We start from the raw sequence: 21,738 nt of genomic DNA on the forward strand, positions 1-21,738 counted from the left end.
ATCATCATTACTCTGGCTTCTAAATCCAGTAATGGTGTGGAACTGCCATAGGGGGGTTCACAGTAATAAAAGAAGAGAAATTTCAAAATGTTGTTAATATCAGAGATATGGAGCCATCTCAAGAGAATGTAATAAAACTTGATGGGCAAATGGGCACAGGACAAAGGGTTGTACCTGGGGTAGTTTCAGAGACAGAATCCCTTCAGAAAGAAATGTGTTTTCTTTCCTTTCTCTGAATGGTGGCTGCCTTGTCCCTGGGGGTGATGGAAGGGGAAGCCTGTCTCCCATCAGTGTTCTATTATCAGCACGAAGGGGCTTCTCAGATATTTTGCAAAATAAAGGGCTTTTGTGGACAGCTCTGGGAAAGTTACCATCTCTGACATGTCCCGTGAGGAAAATGGTGTTTAGAGTTCTGAATGACTGGATTTTTAAACACACTTTGGGAACACCACCCACGGGTGAGAATCAGGGGCCCATCTTCCTTACAGTTGTTTGCAGAAGATTCACATAGAATTTCTAGGGGCAGTGCCAGAGACAGTTTGAACGGAGCTGAATTCCTCTGCATCTTTGGTAATGCAAGAACCTCTAGTCAAGTAGAAATCAGTTCATTTAACAAGTGTGAAAAATCCCTATGTGGCCAGGTCCTATGTTCATAATGTGTTCTTGGTGCTGAGAAGTTTAAAACATGAGATCCAGAGACAGCATTGCCCTGTTGAATTTCTTTGGCTTGAATAAATATCAAACTACACTTAACTAAATGGTAGAAATGACATTCCAAGTCACAATGGAAAGAGAAAATAAAATTTCCCCTCTCTCCCAAACCATTCATGCCATCTTTCCCACTGCCTTTTTAATTTTCCAGAGAGTTACATGCATTGGAGGATTTTCTTCTGGAAAAGGCAAAACTCTCACCCTGTTTTAAAAGAGATTTTAAGTAATGCTCTGGAAAACTGCTTATGCCCATATTTTGATTATCATTATACACAGTCTCTAAAGACCTGTTTTCAACCTGGGCCTTGGTATACTTGACATATTTTTGTGTTAAAGGAGATCTTCCTTTCTAATTCTCTTGAATCCTTTCCTTCCTGGATGACTAGAAAAATTCTTTCCAAAGTTTTTTTTTCTTTTCTTTCTTTCTTTCTTTCTTTTTTTTTTTTTTTTTTTGTGTGTGTGAGTAGTGTTGTCCAAACAAGGAACATCATAACTCAAGAAATGGAAAGCCATGTGGCTTTTGTGATAAGCAAGACCTCAATTGTAAACACTCCCAGCACAGGAAAAATGCCAAACTGAAAAGGGAAGTGGATATTGAACAGATTCTGCTACCAAGAAATCTGCTTGGAAATAAATAGATGGTCAGAGATGAGTATTATGAGATCTGAATAAAAACTCAAGAGAACAAAATATATATAAGTTCATGGTTGTTTACTGACATTTCCCCTGGATCTGTTCAAGCTCTCTACCCTAAATTGTTATATAGATCTCTCACCTATTTATGCATTAAAACTGCTTTTATAGACCTCTCTGGCTTCTAACCTAGATATTGGCCAGTAGTTTGCATAAACCTTAAAACTGCCCCCTCCCCAAATCCTTTCTTCAGCCACCTGATGCAAACAAGATCTGGTTCTAGCTTTTCTAAACGAATCCACACTAACACCATTTAGAAAGAAGACAATTCCATGTAAAATTGGCACAGCTGCATAAGCTCCCTATCGTACAAAGAACAGACCCAGTAGGAAGACATGAATGAATATGCCAGTGTGGGGGTCTCAGCTTCTCAGCTGCTTGCTGGACCCCAAAGTTCTGTGGAAGAACTTTGTGAAACTTACTTTAATGTTTTTTTTTATTTTAACCAAAGCAAGGTATTTAACTCCTCCTCCCCATCTGAATCCTAATATATCTTTAAGACCCAAATCACAAGCAGCAGCTTCCCCAAGACCGAAGATGGTCTAAACCTCCAATTCTCCTTCTTATGCTTGAAGTGATCAGTCTCTCCTCTGTACTGGAATATAGTTTTTTTAGTAATTTTTTGACTCAGACCTTGTGAGGCAAATATGTGTAAGCTGTTTAGAGGTTGGGCCTGTATCTTGGGTATCTTTGTAAAATCCACAGCTTGACCAGCTATACCAACTAATGCTCTTAAAAAAATAGATACATTTTGTCAATGAATTTTTAAACTGACATTTTAATGTTCTTTTCCTCCAGCATATACAGGCTTCAACTCACTTTGTTTCTTTTCTCTGGAAAACCAGCCCTTCCCACCCTTCAGATCTGCTTGGACCATTGCTGTCTCATAGAAAGTTCAGTGACCATGGCAATGTTCTTATCTGTGATGTCCAATATGGTAGCCACCAGCTACATGTGGCTATTGAGCTCTTGGAATGGGATTAGTGGAACTGAGAGCTGAAATTTAAATTTTATTTTAGTTTAATGAATTTATATTTTTGAATTTATATTTTAAATAGTCACAAGTGGCAAGTGGCTACTATATTGGAGAGCACAGGGCATTGGCTCGGCTGAGAAGCCTTCACTATGAAGACCCACTGGGGAGAATTCACTGCCATCAACATGAAGCTGGGTAAGCCACTTGCGTTGTACTTGATTTTATCACAACATTATCATAACGTACTTGGTCGTACTTGGTCATCTATTTATTTACCTGATTCTCTCACTGGAGTGTAAATTCCTTAAGGTTTGAGTTTTATCTTATTCACAGTTGTGTTTGCAAGAACTAGTATAAGCTGGCATTTTGAAAGTGTTCAATAAAGATTTTTTTGAGTACAAGAACGAGAGGAAAGAACTCCTCACTCGGTGAACTGGAAGAGACATTTCTTTACAATAAATCTAGAAAACAGATCTCTTGGAACAAAGTGAACTGGGAACTAAAAGATGAATGGTGATGATGTGACAAATTATCTCTTGTCTAGGGAACACACGCAGCTCTTTAGCTTATCTCTCCTCACATAAACTCTGTCTCATGCTCAACCGGAATTTAGGAACAACTTGCTTGTAGATCCCCTGGTCATGAAGCCATGACTCTGTCCAGACTTGCTCTGTAAGAAAATTCCCTGGGGACAAAGTTCACTGCAATGATGATGTGAGATAAGCAAGCTTTTTGCTGGGATCCCATGTTCTCACATACCCCGTGCTGGTCTACACAACAGATGGACTCATTCATCCAACTTGAAAATAATCAGGTTTTCACACCCTGTTATCATGGGTATGGTTGTTCCAAAGGGCTTGTTGGCAAAGGACCTTTATAACCACCTCCATCCAAGGGCCTGGGAGTTTGAATTCCTTTACTAGCGTTTCTTCCAAACCCATTTGCAGAGCATAAGGAAAGCTCTCGTTCCAACTCATAATGATTCTAGGTATTTTGGAAAAAAAATAAATGCCCAAGTTGGCATGGCACTTCTCATGTCAATTTAGGGTATATAGTTGAGTTTCAGGGCTAGACATATTCCAAATATTTGTATAATTTAAGTAAATAAGCATAGTAAAAGCCTATTTTAAGCAATGGAATTTCATATATATTTCTTGGTGAGCTTTTGGTCTTCTGTGTAATTTTATCCCTGATATTTTAACATTAAAATATTTAATGGTATAAAATGTTTTTGTGTTCCTGTATTTGTGAACTAACAAGCCATAAAACAATAACATGTGTTTGAAATTTGAAAGTACGCTGTGCTGAACTGTATTTTCTAAAATAAGTCTAACTATTTGAAAAAAGTTTAAAAGTCATTTTTTACTTTCACATGTTTCAATTAATTTATAAATTTAAAGCAACAGCTATGTGACTCCCATGGATTTCTACATCTACATCTCTATAATGGACACAGTAGCTAAATGCATCGGTCAAAACTAACAGTTAAATTCTAAAACTGAATTTTTACCACATCTTTGCTGAAGATCAAAAGTAAATTACTTAATCTCTTAGTTTCAATTTTCTCTCTAATCTCTTAATTTTAGTTTTCTCCTTTCTGAGAAGTATGTTTTAAATGTCATGAATTAAATCAGTAATTAATAGTAAAAGAGAAGTATCCTTTGAAGCAGGAAAGAGAAATAAGAGAAGAAATTTCTATGTACTAAATAATTTCCCATCCTTCATTTAATCTCCAAAATAACAGATGGAGAAATAGAGAGCAAATAAGCAACCAGGTCATGTCATTAAGATCTGTAGTCAGGCAGTCTGTTCCTAGTTTCAACCAGTGCTTCATCCTTCTTCTCAAAGAGAGAAGAGAAAGGAAGGAGAAGGAGGAAGAGGAGGAGCAGGAGGAATGAGAAGAACTCTCACCTTACTTTTGATTTCATTTTTTTTTTATCAGTGAAGGCAGTAATTTCTGTAAAAAGACTAGCCTCTATGTGAAAGGTATGGAAATACTCCGTAGATCTTAAAATATTAACTAGCAGTTGTTATTAACATTATTAAAGACACACAGACTTGGTATTTTCCTTTTACCACACAAGATTTCAAATGTTAAAAACTAACCATGAAATTCCATGACCTATAGTAATTTGAACTACTGCTGAGGTGCAGATCTGAACTGCATTTGCTACCCATCTCCTGGTGGGGACAGACAGTCTGCCCTCCATCCAAGGTCACAACTGCAATGTGGATTTGTTCTCCACTCCTTGCCCTGGGTGCAGGGAATTGATATGCTACATGCATGGGCCTGGGGACTCATGACAGTGCCAGGAAAACCTCTCAGGAATGTCAGGGAGTTATTATTGTTGTTATAAAAGAAAGAAAAAAGAGAGAGGAAGAGCCCTATTGCATAATTGACACTGATAATAAATATTTGCTGAGTCATTGCCACGTTTCCTTGGCTCTTCCCCTACTGAAATCCACTTGGCCATGTTGTTTTTAGGTTATAAAAGCAGAGATCCTGCAATGGAAGGGTCACCTCTTCCCTAGAGTTACCAAGAATGGGGTTTCAGAGCTCAATTCACAACAGCCAAGCTATGGAACCAATCTAGGTGCCCTTCAACAGATAAATGGATAAAGAAAATGTGGTATATATACACAATGGAATATTACTCAGTCACAAAGAAGAATGAAATTATGGCATTTGCTGGTAAATGGATGGAACTGGAGACTATCATGCTAGGTGAAATAAAAAGCCAATCCCCTAAATCCAAAGGCCAAATGTTCTCTCTGATATGGGAATGCTAACACACAATTGGGAATGGGGGAGGAAGATTAGAAGTTCATTGGATTAGATAAAGGGAAATGAAGGAAGGGAGGCAGGATGGGAATAGGAAAGACAGAATGAATTGGATGTAACTTTTCTATGTGTATATATATATATATATATATATATATATATATATATATGAATACCCAGCCAGTGAAACTCCACAAGAATGAGATGTTTAACCACAAGAATGGGATCCTAATTATATGGTCCTTGCTTAGCATCTAGATTTGGCCACCTTAAGTGACAGCTGCCATTTTAAGAAAAAAGTTTCACTTTCCCATTCAAGGGCCTTTCTGAGAGAGGCTCACCACTCCCTCAAACCAATCCAACCCTTAACCACCGGCAATCGGACCCACCTAGCTCTGACTCCTGAGCCTCCCCAATAAAAGTCCCAGAACTCAAGCCTGTTTTGCCTCTCTCTCTTATAGAGAGATGGACTTTATTTGTCAGAGTTGACAAATAAATTCTCGTGTGTATCTCTGCCTGGTCTTTGTCTTTCATTTCTCACTTACCTGTCTCTTGTTTCTCGCTTTCCCTTCATTTTGGTGCTGAATCCCAGGATCAGGTTCCCTGGTGTGCCAGCTCCCCTCTTGGAAGGTCACTGAGCATCCCTGGGTCTGATCTGGATTCCATCGTGGGACCCGGCCCTCCATTCGGCCAAATGCCCTCTCTGCACCCATCACTGGACATTTCAAGTAAGACCCATGTCTCTGGTCGACCTAAATGACCTATGGGTCCTGGGAAGTGACTGTTGATTTTTCGGCACTCCCAGGGTTACTGTGTGGTCAGGGGTACCCCCAGCCACAGCTTTCACAGCTACAGCTAATCCCTACTGTTGACCAAGTCTACAGGTGGTCTCTTATGTAGGTCCTGAGTTCTGAAAAAAAAAAAAAAACAACACAGAGAATAATGGGGAGTTGTGCCAGGTGAGGCCTCTTAGCCTTGGGTTAATCTCTAAGGGCTTCTGCCCCTTCTGCTGGTTTCTGCCCCTACTATGTAGTCCTAGCTGGGCACCCAAATGCCACTACAGGTTCCTGTCCCAATGCTTACCCAGAGGTGGTGTCAACCCCTGAGCATAACCGTCCTCTCATCTAAGTGATACTAGATACTGGGGGATACCCCACCTCTAAACTTACCCCCTACATCTTACCATGGGTGGCTTCCCATCCATTCCTTCCCATAGTCCCCTAGGCTTCCTCCTGGCTAACCTAGGGTCTCTCTCTTTCTCTCACCCGGCACCTAAACTTATCTGCTTGTACAATCAGACCTGGCCTCAATATCCTTTAGATAGCGACTCAAAATGGCCGCTTAACAGCACTCTAGATCCCAATATTATCAGGGATCTTTTCAACTATTGTGAGCATTCGGGAAAATGGAAAGAGATATCATATGTTCAGGCCTTCTCCTTTCTGCGTTCTAAGCCCTCTCTCTGCAACTCTTGCTCTCCTGCACAAGTCCTCTTAGCTCTCCTCTCCCCTACACCTGCTTCCAAAGGGACACAAGATCCTACCCAGGACTCCTCCTTCATCCCAGCAGATGAGCCCTCACCATACACAGTTCTCTTTCTAATGAATCCTCCGCAGCAACTGTCCCCACGGCCCCTCTGCCCTTTTCTCCTCCTGCCACATGTTCATGGGCTGCCCCTGCCTAACCTGCATCTCTGTGTCCTCCACATGAGGTGGCTGGGGTAGATGGTGTAATCCAGGTTCATGTGCCTTTTTCTTTGCCAGATCTTTCATGGATAGAAAAGCGGCTTGGGTTCTACACTGCAAATCCCACCATGTATATCAAAGAGTTTCAATATGTGACTTAAGCATATAATTTGACCTTCCACAATGTCCATATAATCTTGTCTTAACCCCCTCCTGATCGAGGAGCGCAGGCAAGTTTGGGAGCAAGCTAGAAATTACGCTGATGAGGCACATCAGACCCCCCCTTTCCATCTGATGGGCACTGAAGCAGTCCCTGATCGGGACCCCAATTGGGATTATAATTTGCCTAGAGGAGTAACTAGTAGAAACCAATTCATTACTTGCCTCATGGCAGGATTTAGAAAGGCAGCTCATGAGACTATAAATTATGAAAGGTTCCAGGAAATCTTCCAAGATAAGAATGAAAATCCTTCAACATTTTTAGACCGCCTGACCAAGGCTTTATTAAAATATATTAATCTGGACCCTGAAGACAACTACTAATGACCTACTTTTTCCCTCAGAGTTCCCCCAATATTAAGGCCAAACTAAGGCACCTCGAGACAGGTCCCTAACTCCCCAAGCTGAGATTCTGGAAGTGGTTTTTAAGGTATATAACAAGAGAGACGAGAAGGCCCAGAAGCATAAATATCAACCTATCTGTCTGGGTTTAGCATCCCTGGTTCCACTGGCCTGTGGAAGGGTACCTCAGGACCTCCCAGACCCTGTTTTAAATGTGGTCAGACAGGGCACTGGACTCATATATGTCCTAAGCCTTGTAAGCCTCCAGACTTGTCCTAAATGCCATCAGAAGGGACACTGGACAGTTGACTGTCCCTGAGCCTATAGTGGCCCCCAGCCATCTGGCCCTTCTGGTTCCCCTTTCCAACTCTTAGGACTGGCTACAGAGGACTGACGAGGCTTATGTCCCCATCACTTGACCCTTACTGTCACTGATCGGGAATTCAGGACAACTCTGTGTATTTCAGGTAGGACTGTCTCCTTTCTCCTAGACACCAGGGCTACATACTCAACCCTCAATGTGTTCTACTACTTGTTCTATGACCTCTATTGTTGGGGTAGAGGATAAACCCCACCAACCCTTACAAACAAGTGCCTTATTTGCACTTTTGCTCTCTAATTTTTACTCACTCCTTTTTGGTCATTCCACAGTGCCCTGTTCCCCTTATGGAAAGGGACATCCTCACAAAGTTGGGGGCTACCCTTTCCTTCTCCCCTCATATACGCTTCCATCTAGACTCACCTGCTGTTCCTGTGATCCTGTCCCTTACCTTAGAACCATCTCCTATTCCATCTGCCAGTGCCTTCCCATTGCCCTCTTCTGAGGTGGACCCTGATGTCTGGGATGTCTCAAGTCAATCTATCACCTCACACCACAAACTCATTCACATCTGTCTCAAAGACCCCCTCCATTTTCCGGCCCAATCGAAATATCTGCTCTCCCAACAAAAACTCTATTATTCGAGTCCTCTTGTGAAAGGGATTCCCTAGACTTACTCGTTCTCCTTATACCACCCCCATCTTGGCAGTAAAAAAGCCTAATGATTCCTACCACTTGATCCAAGACTTCCCTTCCATTAACTCTGCAGTCATCCCAATCCATCCGGTGGTAACCAATCCTTATACCCTTCTCTCCACCATTCCTTCCCGGACCTCTTACTTCTCAGTACTAGAGCTGAAAGATGGCTTCTTCTCTATTCCCTTCCATTCAGACTCTCAAAGACATTTTCGCTTTTACATGGACAGACTCTGAGTCTTATGACTCCACTCAGCTGACGTGGACAGTTCTCCCCCAAGGGTTCTGAGACAGCCTTCATTTCTTCAGAAAGGCCTTGGCTAAGGATCTAGCATCCACACATCTCACTCAGCCTATGGTGCTACAGTATGTTGATGACCTCCTTCTTTGCAGTCCCTCCTTCGAGGTCAGTCATCAGGACACCAGTAAACTTCTTTTTAACTTCCTTTCTGCCTGTGGCTGTAGGGTTTCTCTATCCAAGATACAGTTTTCCTAGGCAATGGTAACATACCTAGGCCTCCCCCTGACCCCTACACACAAAGCCATTACAGTTGATAGAAAGGGCCTTATTGTTAATATACCAACACCCTCTACTAAGGAGGAAATTCTCTCCTTTCTAGGTATGGCAGGATTCCTCAGAGCTTGGATTCCTAACTAGTCTACATTAGCTAAACTTCTATATGATGCAGCCTGGGGCCCACTCTTTGAACCCTTATTGCACTCTGTTACAAAGCCCTTCACCAGGCTCCAGCAGGCCCTCCTCCAGGACCCTGCTCTCCACCTCCCTGATCTCACACGCCCTTTTCACCTTTATGTGGCTGAAAAGCAGGGATTTGTTCTAGGGATCATCAGACACATACTGGGGCCAACCTTTGCCCCTGTGGCTTATCTATCGAAGGGTCTTCTCCCTACTGTTTGGGGATGGGCCCCTTACCTATGAACATTGCCCCATTGGCCATAGCCTCTCTACTTGTTAACAAGTCAAAGAAACTCACCTTTGGGGCCCCACTCACCATCCTGGCTCCCCATCCCTTAAAGGAGCTCCTCAGCTACAAGGGCTTACATTCCCTACCTCCCTGTCACCTGTTATCTCTACAAGTTTTCCTGGTGGAAGATCCCAGTCTTACTTTTTCATACCTGATCACCTTTAAACCCTGCTACTCTCCTCTCCACTCTCCAGGACTCTTCCACCTCTTCTCTTCTTACCCATTCAGGCATTGAAACTCTGGAGGAGCTTCTTCCACATCCCTCCCACATACAGGAAGGCCCCTTGCTCCACGCAACATACATATGGTTCACAGATGGCTCCTCCTTCCTTCAGGAGGGAATTCTTTGGGCAGTGTAGCTATAGTTTCTCTGACCTTGGTGGTGGAAGTGGCTCCCCTCCCCAATAATATATCCAATCAGCAGGTTGAACTTGTTGCCCTACTCAGAGCCTTCACTGTGGCAAAGGGAGCCTCCCTCAATGTCTACATTGACTCTAAATACACTTTCCACACATTCCTCTCCCATTCTGCTATTTGGAAGGAGTGGGATTCCTTACCACCAAGGGAACTTCAGTACTAATGCCCCTTTATCTCTGATCTCCTTCAGACCTCAAAGCTTGTTTTGCCTCTCTCTCCTATAGAGAAATGCCCTTTATTTGTCAAAGCTGACAAATTAAACTCTCATGTGTATCTCTGTCTGGTTTCTTTCATTTCTCACCCATCTCTCGTTCCTCGCTTTCCCTTCACTAATTATAATAAGTTATACTCCTTGTACACACGTCAGTATGCACTCTACTTGTCATGCATATATAAAAAGAACAAATAAAAAATTTAAAAAAAGAATGAGGTCTCAAAAGCCAGGACTGGGTTTAATCCTTGGTATATCACTTGCTGGCTGAGTTATCTCAGTTATCCTCTGCACCTTAGTTCATCTGCTTGGAAAGATGAGGAGAGCTACCAGGGAGATAAGACATGTAAGTGCACAGTCTAAGTGCTTTCTGTGTAGTTCCTTACTGCACCTTTACCACATAGAAGGCGCACACTAAGATGGTCCACAATCAGCACCCAATGCACGTTTATACCATATAATTAGTTCCTCTTTCATTCATTTGACAAATAGACATTTTGTGCCAACTATGTGCCATGTATTTAGATCCTTCTCTTTAGGGAGCCAGACGCCAGTAAGGAGGTTACAGTCTGGTTAACAGAGGACTTACTCAACTTTAAAATAATAATTGATATCACCCCATGGACTTAAACCACTGAGATTTCCTGTTTACCTTTCTTGCTTGAGAACGGATTTGGCAACATTTAACCATCCAGGAATGATGATAAAGTTCAGCCATTCTAAATTCATATACTTACACGGTGACTAGTGAAATGAAAATGGTCAGAGGCTGATTTGTCATAAATGGGATAAAAGCAGGATCCATATAATCCTACTTCAGGTCATTATGAATGATATAAACACATATCTTGATTTATTGGCAATACTTTAGTAAATATTTAAACAAAGAGAGTCCCGGCTAGATAAAAATAGAAAATGTGGAAGAGACACACTCACTGGAAGTCATAATTTTGCAATAAGTAATTGAATAATTATAAAAATCAGAAAGCTTAAGGAGATTAGGAAAAATATAATAAAACACTGCTCTAAGCAAAAGTGTGATGTAAAACAAACAAAAAAAACTTCACAAAACAAACAAACAAAAACACACTATTAAAACACATTTTATGCATGTACTTTTAGAGCATAAATTTATAATTAATATAATAAAATAGGAAAGCTGATTAATTGATGAGAATTTGAACAATGCAGTCATAGGAGTACAGCCTGCTCTGTCATTAGTTTCCTGGATTCTAGTATTTGCCCCAAGTAAGGAAATTTGCCCTAGCTGCTCAGGAGACTGATGTGGGAGCATCACTTGAGCCCAGGAGTTTGAGATCAGCTAGGGCAACATAGAAAGATCCAGTAACAATCAATCACTCAATCAATGAAATGAGCTAAAAAGAAGAGGAAAATTTGCTTTGAAGTACAGAGGAAGGGACTGAGGTGTAGGTAAATGATAGAACAGTTGCTCGGCACATTGCAAAGACCTGGATTTAAACCCTTCCCACACCACTTAAAGCAAAACAAAAAGGAGAGAGAGAGAGAGAAAGAGAGAGAGAAAGAGAGAGAGAGAAGGTACAGTATATAGTACACAGACTTAGCAAAGAAAATTCATTGAACAAATACAGAAAATGCTATCCAACATTACCCATGATATCAGTACAAAATGAAAAAACTGGTAAAGATTTTGCTAATAAATAATAATGCTTAATACTTCTGAAAACTGCTATAAGATGGACATCTCATATTTCAGGAAGGAATAAAAGTATAATTTTTAAGAACTTTGATAGCATATATAGTCTTTAAAATGTTTATTCCCTGTGGCCTGCCAATCCTTTCAGGGACTCTTCCTAGGAAATAACTAAAGGTGTAAATAGATAATTTCAGATCAGTTTTTTGTTTATTATACTTTTATAATCTAAGGAGTATTTCTAGAGAGAATACTCAAATATCCAGAATTAAAAATAATGTAATAATTAACTCATTATGTGGTATCTATAGGAAAAATTACATAATTATTAAAATGTTTTTAATAGATGTTCAATGATAGGAAAAATACATGTGGTATGAACAAATTTAAATGCAGTATATAAACTTCACTGTGAAAACAATTTTTATATATTGCACATATAAGTGAGGAAAAAATTTTTAAAAATTATTTTAACATATCCTCAAAAGATTGCCACCTTGTACTAATTATGACTGAAACTACACTGGAATCCATGAATGTATGCATTTTTTAAAAGTCTTGGATTAATACTGAAGTGTCCAAGTATTTGATATAAGGCCACCTCACCTTCAGAGGGTGCCCAGTGGTCTCATGCAGAACTTCTCAGCAGAGCTGCACTTGACCGTGGCTGGCAGGACCCCCCGGGTACCAATATAGGGATTTGGGAAATTATAGGAAGGATTTGCACCTGCTCAAACATCTCTCTACCATCCACTTATTATGGATCCTGAAATTCTACCTTGCAAAAATCAATCATATGAGTTAAAATCCTACCTTCTCCTGAAACTTTGAAAACATGAATAGTCATAATGTGGGATGACATCTTAAATCATAGCAACACCTCCATCTAAACTAGTATATTAGACTGTTTGATTCTATCAACATTTTGGGAGGCACCTAGCCTGTTCAGGAGAGTTGCTGATCTGGGGGTGTGGTGCTAGCCTCTGCTCTCAGGGAGTTTGCAGGCAGGTACACAAACAAGGAAACTCCATGGGGAAGAGACACAGATCAAGTGGAGTCCACCCTGGCTCTGTCTATGGGGTGGTGGGGGGGAGATGGAAAGACTTCCCAGGGAGAATGCATTTGAGCTGAGTCTTGACAAAAGGAGTGGTGGAGTTTGCAGAGGTCAAAGGAACTGTAAGCAGAGAGGTGGGAAAGGATGGGAAAGGCAGTCAGACAGAGCAAGAAGCCCTCAGGAAAGTGCTAGGATCCTGGGGAGGAGATGGCTTAGGTGAGTGATCTTGAGAGGCAGAACTGAGTGGAGAAGGGACTGCAAGGAACAGGAACCAGACTGAAGCTCACGTGTTGTGGAAACACAGGTGTTATGCAGTCCTACACAGAGTGCCCAAAGGGAGAAGGATGTTCCGGAAAGGGATGCAAGTGAAACCCTTGGCCAACTCTGAAATTCTATCCAAGTGCTCCTTACACCTCAGATCCTGGTCCTGGGTTGAAATCAGGTTACTGACTTGCCTGGTTGCACCTTTAATCTCTGGAACACAAGATCACAGTTGGATGGAAATCTTCTTCTCCTTAAACACACCTTCTTCTCTGGTGACTGCACATGTAGTTTCGAAGTACAACTACCCAGAGTGTGTGCCTTTATTGTTGGACTTAACTATTCTGAGAATCTAGCCATTCCTCTAATTCATACTAAGGCAAATAAAACAATCATACAATACTCTCCAGCTAGCTTTTCAAACTAACAGGATAGAAAGAGAATTTTGAAAGGATACCAACAGAGAAAAAATATACTCTGTTATTTTTAGACTAGAAGATTGGATTATCCCTTTTGTTTTTTATGAAAATAAAACACCAAACCTTTAAGAAAACTTTGCCTCCTATCTACCCCAATACCACAGCTTCCAACCCCCTCAAAGCCTGAATTTTCTGACAGATCTTCTGTACTTACCACAAAGAAAACCAAGTCAAGGCAGAACCATCATCTCAAAGTGCAAAGCAAACTTTCATTATTAGTTGTGCTGGCAAAAAACTTGGGAAGTGTACGTACATTCCAAGAAAAAGACCAAAATACATCTCTGCAGAACAGAGCTTCCCTGTAACAAGATTTGTTAAATTTCCTTTTCTCCCCCTGGCTTTTCTGACACAAGATGAACTTATTCCCACAGTGTTCCAAAACAGACAGGGACACACGTGTGCACACACGTACACACATACACGGGGAAGACGCGCTGAAAACGTTGAGAGAGGATGTTCTGAACCAGACCCTGTGCAGTTTCCTTGCCCAGATGCGTCTGACCTCAGGCTTGGGAACATTAAACAAACACAAAAACAAGACCCAGCAATGCGCGTGCTGGGCTGGATGACAGAGGCAGTGAGCAAATATTGGGATTGTATTTCACCTATTACCATGGTGACCCAAACAGGGTGGATACTGGCAGAAAGAGAAAGAAATAAAACTGGGAAAACAATGAGTCCTGGGAGAATGTCTGAGCGTGTGCACGAGGAGCCAGCTGTGAGGGTGGAGAAGCAAGAGCCCGGAGAAGAGATCTGATCAGACTGAGATCTAGTTCAATAACCTTTAGTGCTTGTGTAAGCAGAGGACTCCCTCGGCACTCCACATCCAGGACAGCACAGAGCTGTGGGAACCTGAAGAAAAAGTAGTGACGTGATGTGGAGCTATTATGTTGGTCAATGTTGGGCAAAAATCAAGGTAATTTTCATGCAACACCAAGAAATGAAACACTGACTGGCAAATGAGAACAGCTTTGTGTTTGGCTGTCATGACCACCAAGCCCCAGGATCAACCAGAGAATTGAGCCCATTCCCTGGGGTAACCTGATGGTTCCCTTCGATTCCCAGTTGACATGTAAGGGACAAGCTGTCTGACCCTCTGTCTCCACCAAGTACTTTGCTCCACTAATCGAATTCTGCAGAATTTGCTTCAGGGACAGTCCTCTTAGAAAGCATACTCAGGGTGGTCAGCAGAAGGCTTTCCCTGTCCACTCCTGACTAGCACTTGGAGAGGGAAGTTCAATGAACTTGACAATCAGGAATCTCAGTTCTAATTCCCTTCTACTAACAGCTTGTGATGTTAAATGAGTTCGGGTCTTTGTTTCTCAAAGGAAAGGATTTTGCTAAAATAATCTCCAAAACCCTTCTCTGCTTTGAAATTTGGTGATTGATAGACAGTTGATAATTTATAAATTCTTGTTTCTAAGACAAATATAATCAAATGGATCATCTCACGTGTTTGGGTTCTGACTGGCATGGAATATAATTTCTTATAGGAACATAGTCTGTTCTGGGGGACATAAATAAATAGTTGCTAGCACCCATCAGTGATTTCATAATCTTATTATTTATGTTTTATTAAAGAGGTGACAAATATATTCCCACATGATTTTTTTTATAGATAAATTGGGGAAACTGGCAATGGCAGATGAGAGGTCACACTTTTAGCCAACAGAATGGAGCTAGGGCTTCTATTAGTTCTCAAAGTGTAGCTTTTCTTCTTTAGTGACAAGAGCTAAACTCAAATTTAGCACTTGGCCATTCAGGAATATGGAGAGGACTTCTCTTCAGGTTTTACTCAATGAGGCTTACAGAATTTAATAGGCACAAACTGAAAAGTGGCCTATCTTACTTGATACCACTAAGCTTTACAAAGGTCTGCTTTTATTCAGAATTAGCTGCCATAGGGACACCAGGGATGGCCTGATATAGTGGAAACAGGACAAAAATCAAAGGACACCAGAGCTCAGGGCCCAGTGATGGTGATATACTATTGTGTGATTCTGGAAAAGACACTTAAATTTTCTGTGCCTATAAAATGAGGATTAGTAATATTTTCCTTCTGACCCTCCAGGGTTGCTATGAGGCTCCAATGAGACAGTGTATATGGGAATTTACAAAGCCCTTTACTAACATAAATTCATAGGATGATCATCCCTGCTACTTAATCAAAACATGATTAAGGACCGGGACCAAAGGTCCAATGCCTGGGTTCACATACCAGCACCAAATTTCACTAGCTATGTGCGTTTCCAGAAATCACCCAACACCTCAGCATATCCTTTGGAAAGTGAGATGAACAGTATCTCCCTTATCAGACTATTGTCAGGACTAAATGAGAACACATGGCCAACATGCTTGATATGGTTCTAGTCACATACATAAGTGCTTACTTAATGTTGGCAATTACTGTTTTCTACCTTAAGAAGGCAAATCGCATATTATTAAGTGAAAGCACAGGTCGTTGTTTTTTTCATCACAGATCTTACATAATTCCTACTGGTCTACCCTTCAAACAATGGTTTTCAAGCTGTGAAGCAGGATGATTCTGAAAAAAAAAAAAAAACTAGTGGTCACTTTAGTTCAGACCATCTTTGTGTTCTGATTGCTAGCTGCAGGACACAGGTCCTCTAGCCTGATTCAAAAGTTAATGAGCACTTCCTTAAAGCCAACAACCCTTCCTGCCTGGCTGCAGAGCTCCAAGCAGACAGCCTGCTCATTCAGGGCTCTCTATTCCTAAATTTAGGAAATGAAGCTGGGGAAGATTAAGGCAAATAGGCAAATCAAAGAACTGCATTTCTCAAGAGTGCCCGGGAGATGTTACCTGGAGACTGTCTCTTCAGGTACATAGACTTTCCAGGCAGTTCCATATGGAGTCAGGCTTCTCTGTGATTTATCTGCTGGACAGTGGGTGGCCAAGGGGCACTCATAGGCAAACAGTCATCCAGCCCGATAATTAGGGAGGGAAAAGGCAAACACAAACACACCCAGGTTGACATTCAAAACAAAGTGGATATTTAACCACGGATGGCTCATTATACTGCCGTAGTTCTTGTCTGCCAGTGTGTAGGGAGGAAACCAGGAGCCAACAGCAGCACTGTTAGTGATTTATCAGTAGAGCTGACCGAAAAGGCACAGTCCTTGGGTAGAAATGGGAAGGCTGGAGCTTGTTGGCTAGCTTTGTTCTAAAATGATGGAGGGATCCCTCTTAGTCTTTAGTGGGCCTTGGGGTCCTCCCCTATGAAAAGAGGGGTTCAGACAAGGCCTTTTCTAATTACCCTCCATTTCTGAAAGGCCTTGACTAGACAGTCTTTTTTTTTTCATTCATTCATTAATGCATATACTTAGGTATTTATTCAATTAACCATAAACTCAACTATAGACAAGGTATTGACAATCAATGACCAAAATAAAGCATGGACAGACCATCACAATGGAAGAATCAGCTCGAGGTGTTGACAACCTCTCTCAATTCATATGAGGGCAGCGATAGTAGAACTTCTATTTTCTAAGAAACACTCATACTGCTTTCTCTTAAGGGAAAAAAAAATAGGATGGCTGCTGTTTGCCAGTCTCTTTCAAAGAAATCAAATGTAGTCAGCTCCTCTTTATAGGCTGCTTACTTGGCTTGGAATTTATCTGGTTTTATCCTTTCCTTCTCATCCCCACCTTTGTCCCTGCCCACTCCATCCCACCCTTTCTCCTTAGTGAGGTTTGGTTACCTCCCATTATTTCAACTGGATTTGATTGAATTCAGACCTTTCACAGTTCAAGGAACCTAGATGTTGAAGGAAAGCAACTGAAAGAGATGGACATGGAGAATGAGAAGAAACAAGACAAAAATGTGTTAGGGTGAAGAAGCAGTGGAGCTGGGTTAGTTTGTGTCTACAGAGCACTGGTTAAACCAGGGAGAAGCTCCACACCACCAACCACTCTGCATCTTCTCCAGGTGATCCGGAGATTTAATCTGAAAGTTACTGACAGCTTAATATTGTGATATTTTTAATCCAAAGAATCAATGTCATGATCAAAGAGCTTTGACCACGAGGAGATCAGCCTGTGCCAAGTGATGTTTCATTTAGCCAGTTTTTAAACCTCTCAGAGCCTCAGCAGTCTCAGCTATAAAGTGGGGACGATGCTTTTGTCATGGTGCTATTGAGGACAAAATTAGGTCACAGCCAAAAATACCTTCTTCCTCATATCAATACTCTTTAGCCTTTACTAACCCCTTCCAAACTGAAGCTAAGATGTGGATAGGGGGCTGGGGATGTGGCTCAAGCCGTAGCGCGCTCGCCTGGCATGCGTGCGGCCCGGGTTCGATCCTCAGCACCACATACCAACAAAGATGTTGTGTCCGCCGAGAACTAAAAAATAAATATTAAAAAAAATTCTCTCTCTCTCTCTCTCTCTCTCTCTCTCTCTCTCTCTCTCTCTCTCTCTCTTTAAAAAAAAAAAAAGATGTGGATAGGGCCTCCAAAGCCCCCAGAGAACAGCCATTTATATGCCATCACTTCTTCTAATCAGTTTCTAGAATAGTGGTCACCTCATTCTTAGTGAGACAGGTATATAGATGAATCCCCAACCCCTTACTGCTTATTTGGCTACTAAACTTATTATCAATTTCTTTAAAACAAGTTTCTTTCAATTTATTAAATAAAAGTGAGATAAAATTGGCTCAATTCCCCCCCAAAAGAAATGAACACACATCTGCGTGACTCTGGATGCCATGGTCCCTTCACTCCAGAGCCTCCTGAATACTGCAGAGACTGGAAACTTGTCCCACTGTGATTCACACTTCCCCCACCCTCCGACTTCTCCTCCTTCCCCTTTCCCATTTCTCTCTGCTTATGCCCTTTCTTCCCTCCCTTTTCCCTTTGAATGTTAAAAAGTCCACGAGGTATCCAGTGTATTTCTTCCTAGCTGACCCCATTTCCACCTAAACACCCAGAACCCAAGAATCTGGAAAGAAGAACCGATTGGGGGTAGTCAGAAAGATGGAAATCTCTCAGGGCTTTGAGTCTGCTCTGCCCAAGGAAACCTAGTATGCGCAGATGCACTTGTATAATTGTGAAGCCATATGTCCACTAGCCTAATTCTGCAGAAAAGGAACAAGCCATAAAACTAAAACATAATCAGTCAGAATGATGATAACAGTCGATGGGACAGTTCATTGATACTAATGTACATTAGATCCAAAGATCGGCACGTGTGCTTCCTTATTTAGGATGCCCCAGATTGACACACTTGAGAGGTTGTTAAGAATACCTGTTTTGCTCTCTCCTGCAACAGAAATGATTGAGGTTCTGCAAGGAAAACAGATGCATTCCAATGGGAAAGTCCCTAGTCAGATGGCTTCTAACAAAGTTGTGCTTTGAAAGCGAACCTGTCTTAAGCTTTTGTCCACCTCCCAGACCTCCACGTTTCACCAGAGATTCAGGGTGATGTCTTTTGTCTGGGGCAATAGGGAGTTTGCAATGAACCCTCTGACACTGTCCCCAGGAGAGAAAGCCTGCGGTGGCACTGTGTGGGCAACACCTCCCTTTAGCTCTCTGGTTACTTGTGTGCTCTGAGAACACACCCTGCCGAGTGCTTTTATCACAATAGCCCATGTGTGACCTAAGGAAAAGTCCTTGAAAACAGTGAAACAAGACTCTCAGTTGAAATCTGGAATCCATTCCAGTCTTACACAGGAAGAAAATTAGGCATAGAAAAACAAAGCCTATCGTTCAGAGAAACCTGGAGAGGCTCTGGCTGACATTAAAATCGTGGAAGATTTTTTTTTCCCCTCCCTCACTACTTTGGATTTCATAAAACATTTTCATCTGATCAGCCCCAAAGCTGCTAGAAAATACCATGTGGTTAGCTGATGGCAATGACCGGTTTCTCCAGTGAATAAAACAGGTGGAATAAGATCAGAAATGCTGAATGACATATTATAATTCACTTACTTAAAGCTTTTGCACACAACTAAGTAAATGCTATTCTTCCAAACATAACTGGGCAATACTACCATTTCCCCCCTTTGGATTAATGTATTGGCAATAACAGGGGTAGTAGGGGTGGGAGTTGGAAGCAGAAAGAATAGGCCCCATCTCCATGGTCGAGTTCATTAGCCCTGACCTCATGGGCCTGGAAATATTTATTCACTTAGAACATGAATCAGCAGAGTGGTGTGCTTGCTCAGTGAATCCAACTCAGCAAAGGTTTGTGGGCTAACACTATTTTTATAAGTACAGACCAATTCCCTTTTGTTTCCAGCAACATTATTCACCATTAATTTGCCCTAGTATATGATTTCTTGCATGCATGTAAATGATTCTCAATCTGTACTACTTTGGGGGGCCTATTCCTTCTTTGCTAACAATTGGAGAGGCAGGGTGGTGGTCAAGTGGTGGTATAAAATCCAGTGAAAAATCAATTAGCAGAGAAATCTGTTTGGAATTGGAACTTAGAATCCATCTAAAGTTTGTCTAGAAAATCCCTCAAAAGGAAGACAGACCCTGAAGGAATAAGGAGATTCCAGAACCATCCAGATGGGGGCGTACTGTCTCAGACCCAGAACCATAACACTATTCATTTGCAAATGAAGAAATTAATTTTGTTTTTTTCTTAAGTACCTTCACAGTTCATTTTTTATTTTCCTTTTTTTAAAAAAAGAAGGTAAATGGTATTACTTTGGTCTCCAAAACAGATGCCAGTTTGAACTTTATTCTGCCAGCAAGTATTTGGTTTGGCTCTGAAAAGGTTTGAGTTGAAAAAATATTTGCCGAATCCAAAAAGATTTAACGAGCTTTGCTGCAAGGCTGGTGCCATTTGGCACGTCACGGGGGCTGTGGCACAGTAAAGAGAGCTCTCTTGACCACAGATTTTATTTGCCCAAAGTAGCCAACACTGGGAGTTCAGTTGATTTCTCAGGTCAAGAAGCTGCACATCAGATGAGTGAAGTTTCTAAGCGAAAGTGACCAAAACGGGCTTCAAAAAAAAAAAAAAAAAACTTGCTGACATTGAAAAGGAAGTCCCTGGGGCTGGCTCCACCCCGTGTGGGAGGTGATGGCTAGCTTTCAGAGCTGTCCATAACCTCCTCACACCAACCAACACGCACAGTCTCCAGTGCAGTCAGTAGACCAGATAAACCTCAAAGTTCTAGCAAATGCCTTCCTTATACAATATCAGACACTAAAAAATCTGCTGGGCTGTATTTTACTTGACTAATTTTGGTGTTAGAATTTAACTAAGCAAATCCTGAATGACCTACTTTAAATAACTTCTCTAAATAGTACCAGCAAGTTTACTTTGTATTGCAGAGAGAGAGAGGCATGGCTTTATCAATCTTTAGTGGAATATAGATGCATAAATCTATCACTGAAATTGGAAAGACTGACCTCAGTGCACACAAATATCACGTTAAAAGTCACTGAACCTTGTTACCTGAAGTCACGCTTTTTAGTACAAGTTGCAAGGAAATGAAGCCTCTCATCCTTTTAAATCAATACCACATCTGACAACTATAACAAAAAACCACAAAGCATTTCCATAACAGTGTGTACTTAAGAATTAAAGGTCTGTGTTAATGACATTGGGACAAGAAAAGTTCACTGAAACTGTAATTACCTTGAAGAAGGACTTAGAACTTTGGATTATTTCACATAATGAGTAAATCCCACCCCAACTTCTATGGATCTCCCCAAACCTCAATTGTCCCTTTCATTAACACCAGTGCCAATCTAATACTTGGGACACGCTTATCTGATGCCAAGGGTCTGTAACAAATATTTTCAAAGGGAGCCAATCTCTGAACTCTGCCTTTCCAGAGAAAGAGCAATACAGATGGCGGGGGAAGGAAGACTTCTACCTGGCTTAACTGACATTTGGGTGTCAGAGTAGAAATCAGAAGAAAAATTCATGAAGTAATAAAAGGATGATTATAGCAGTTATTTACCATTTTGGCTTCTGAATGCATTGGCTGGACTTGGGGAGAAGCACAGGGGTTACTGAGATTTGGACCTTGCATCCCCATGATGCTGGAGTTCACTGACATTTGTCTCTCCATCTAAGAGAAAGGAAAGCAACCGAATTAGAAGTCTGAGAAAGACAGTCAAGGCATAGACAAAGATGCCACTTCCCTTTCAAGCAGATCCTTTAGCATTTCTTTGAAGAAGCCCCAGAAACCCACAGGCTTGGTACATGGTGAGCAATGCACTCCTGAGCCTTGAGCTGAACCAGCACATCAAGGAATCA

The 21,738-nt window shown here is 41.4% G+C and overlaps 1 protein-coding gene across 7 annotated transcripts in view; it reads right to left on the reverse strand.

Annotated features, from left to right (window-relative positions):
• The window catches only part of CREB5 (cAMP responsive element binding protein 5), a 412,930-nt gene that overhangs the window by 79,572 nt on the left and 311,620 nt on the right, over window positions 1–21,738 (reverse strand). For all 7 annotated transcript variants that reach the window (XM_081283986.1, XM_081283987.1, XM_081283985.1 and 4 more), the window contains one exon: window positions 21,440–21,550. In XM_081283986.1, coding sequence (XP_081140112.1) covers window positions 21,440–21,550 — 111 coding nt within the window. The remainder of the gene's footprint in view (window positions 1–21,439; window positions 21,551–21,738) is intronic.

Source organism: Spermophilus citellus (assembly GCF_964194105.1).
Source record: "Spermophilus citellus genome assembly, chromosome: 3".
NCBI classification, from domain to species: Eukaryota; Metazoa; Chordata; class Mammalia; order Rodentia; family Sciuridae; genus Spermophilus; species Spermophilus citellus.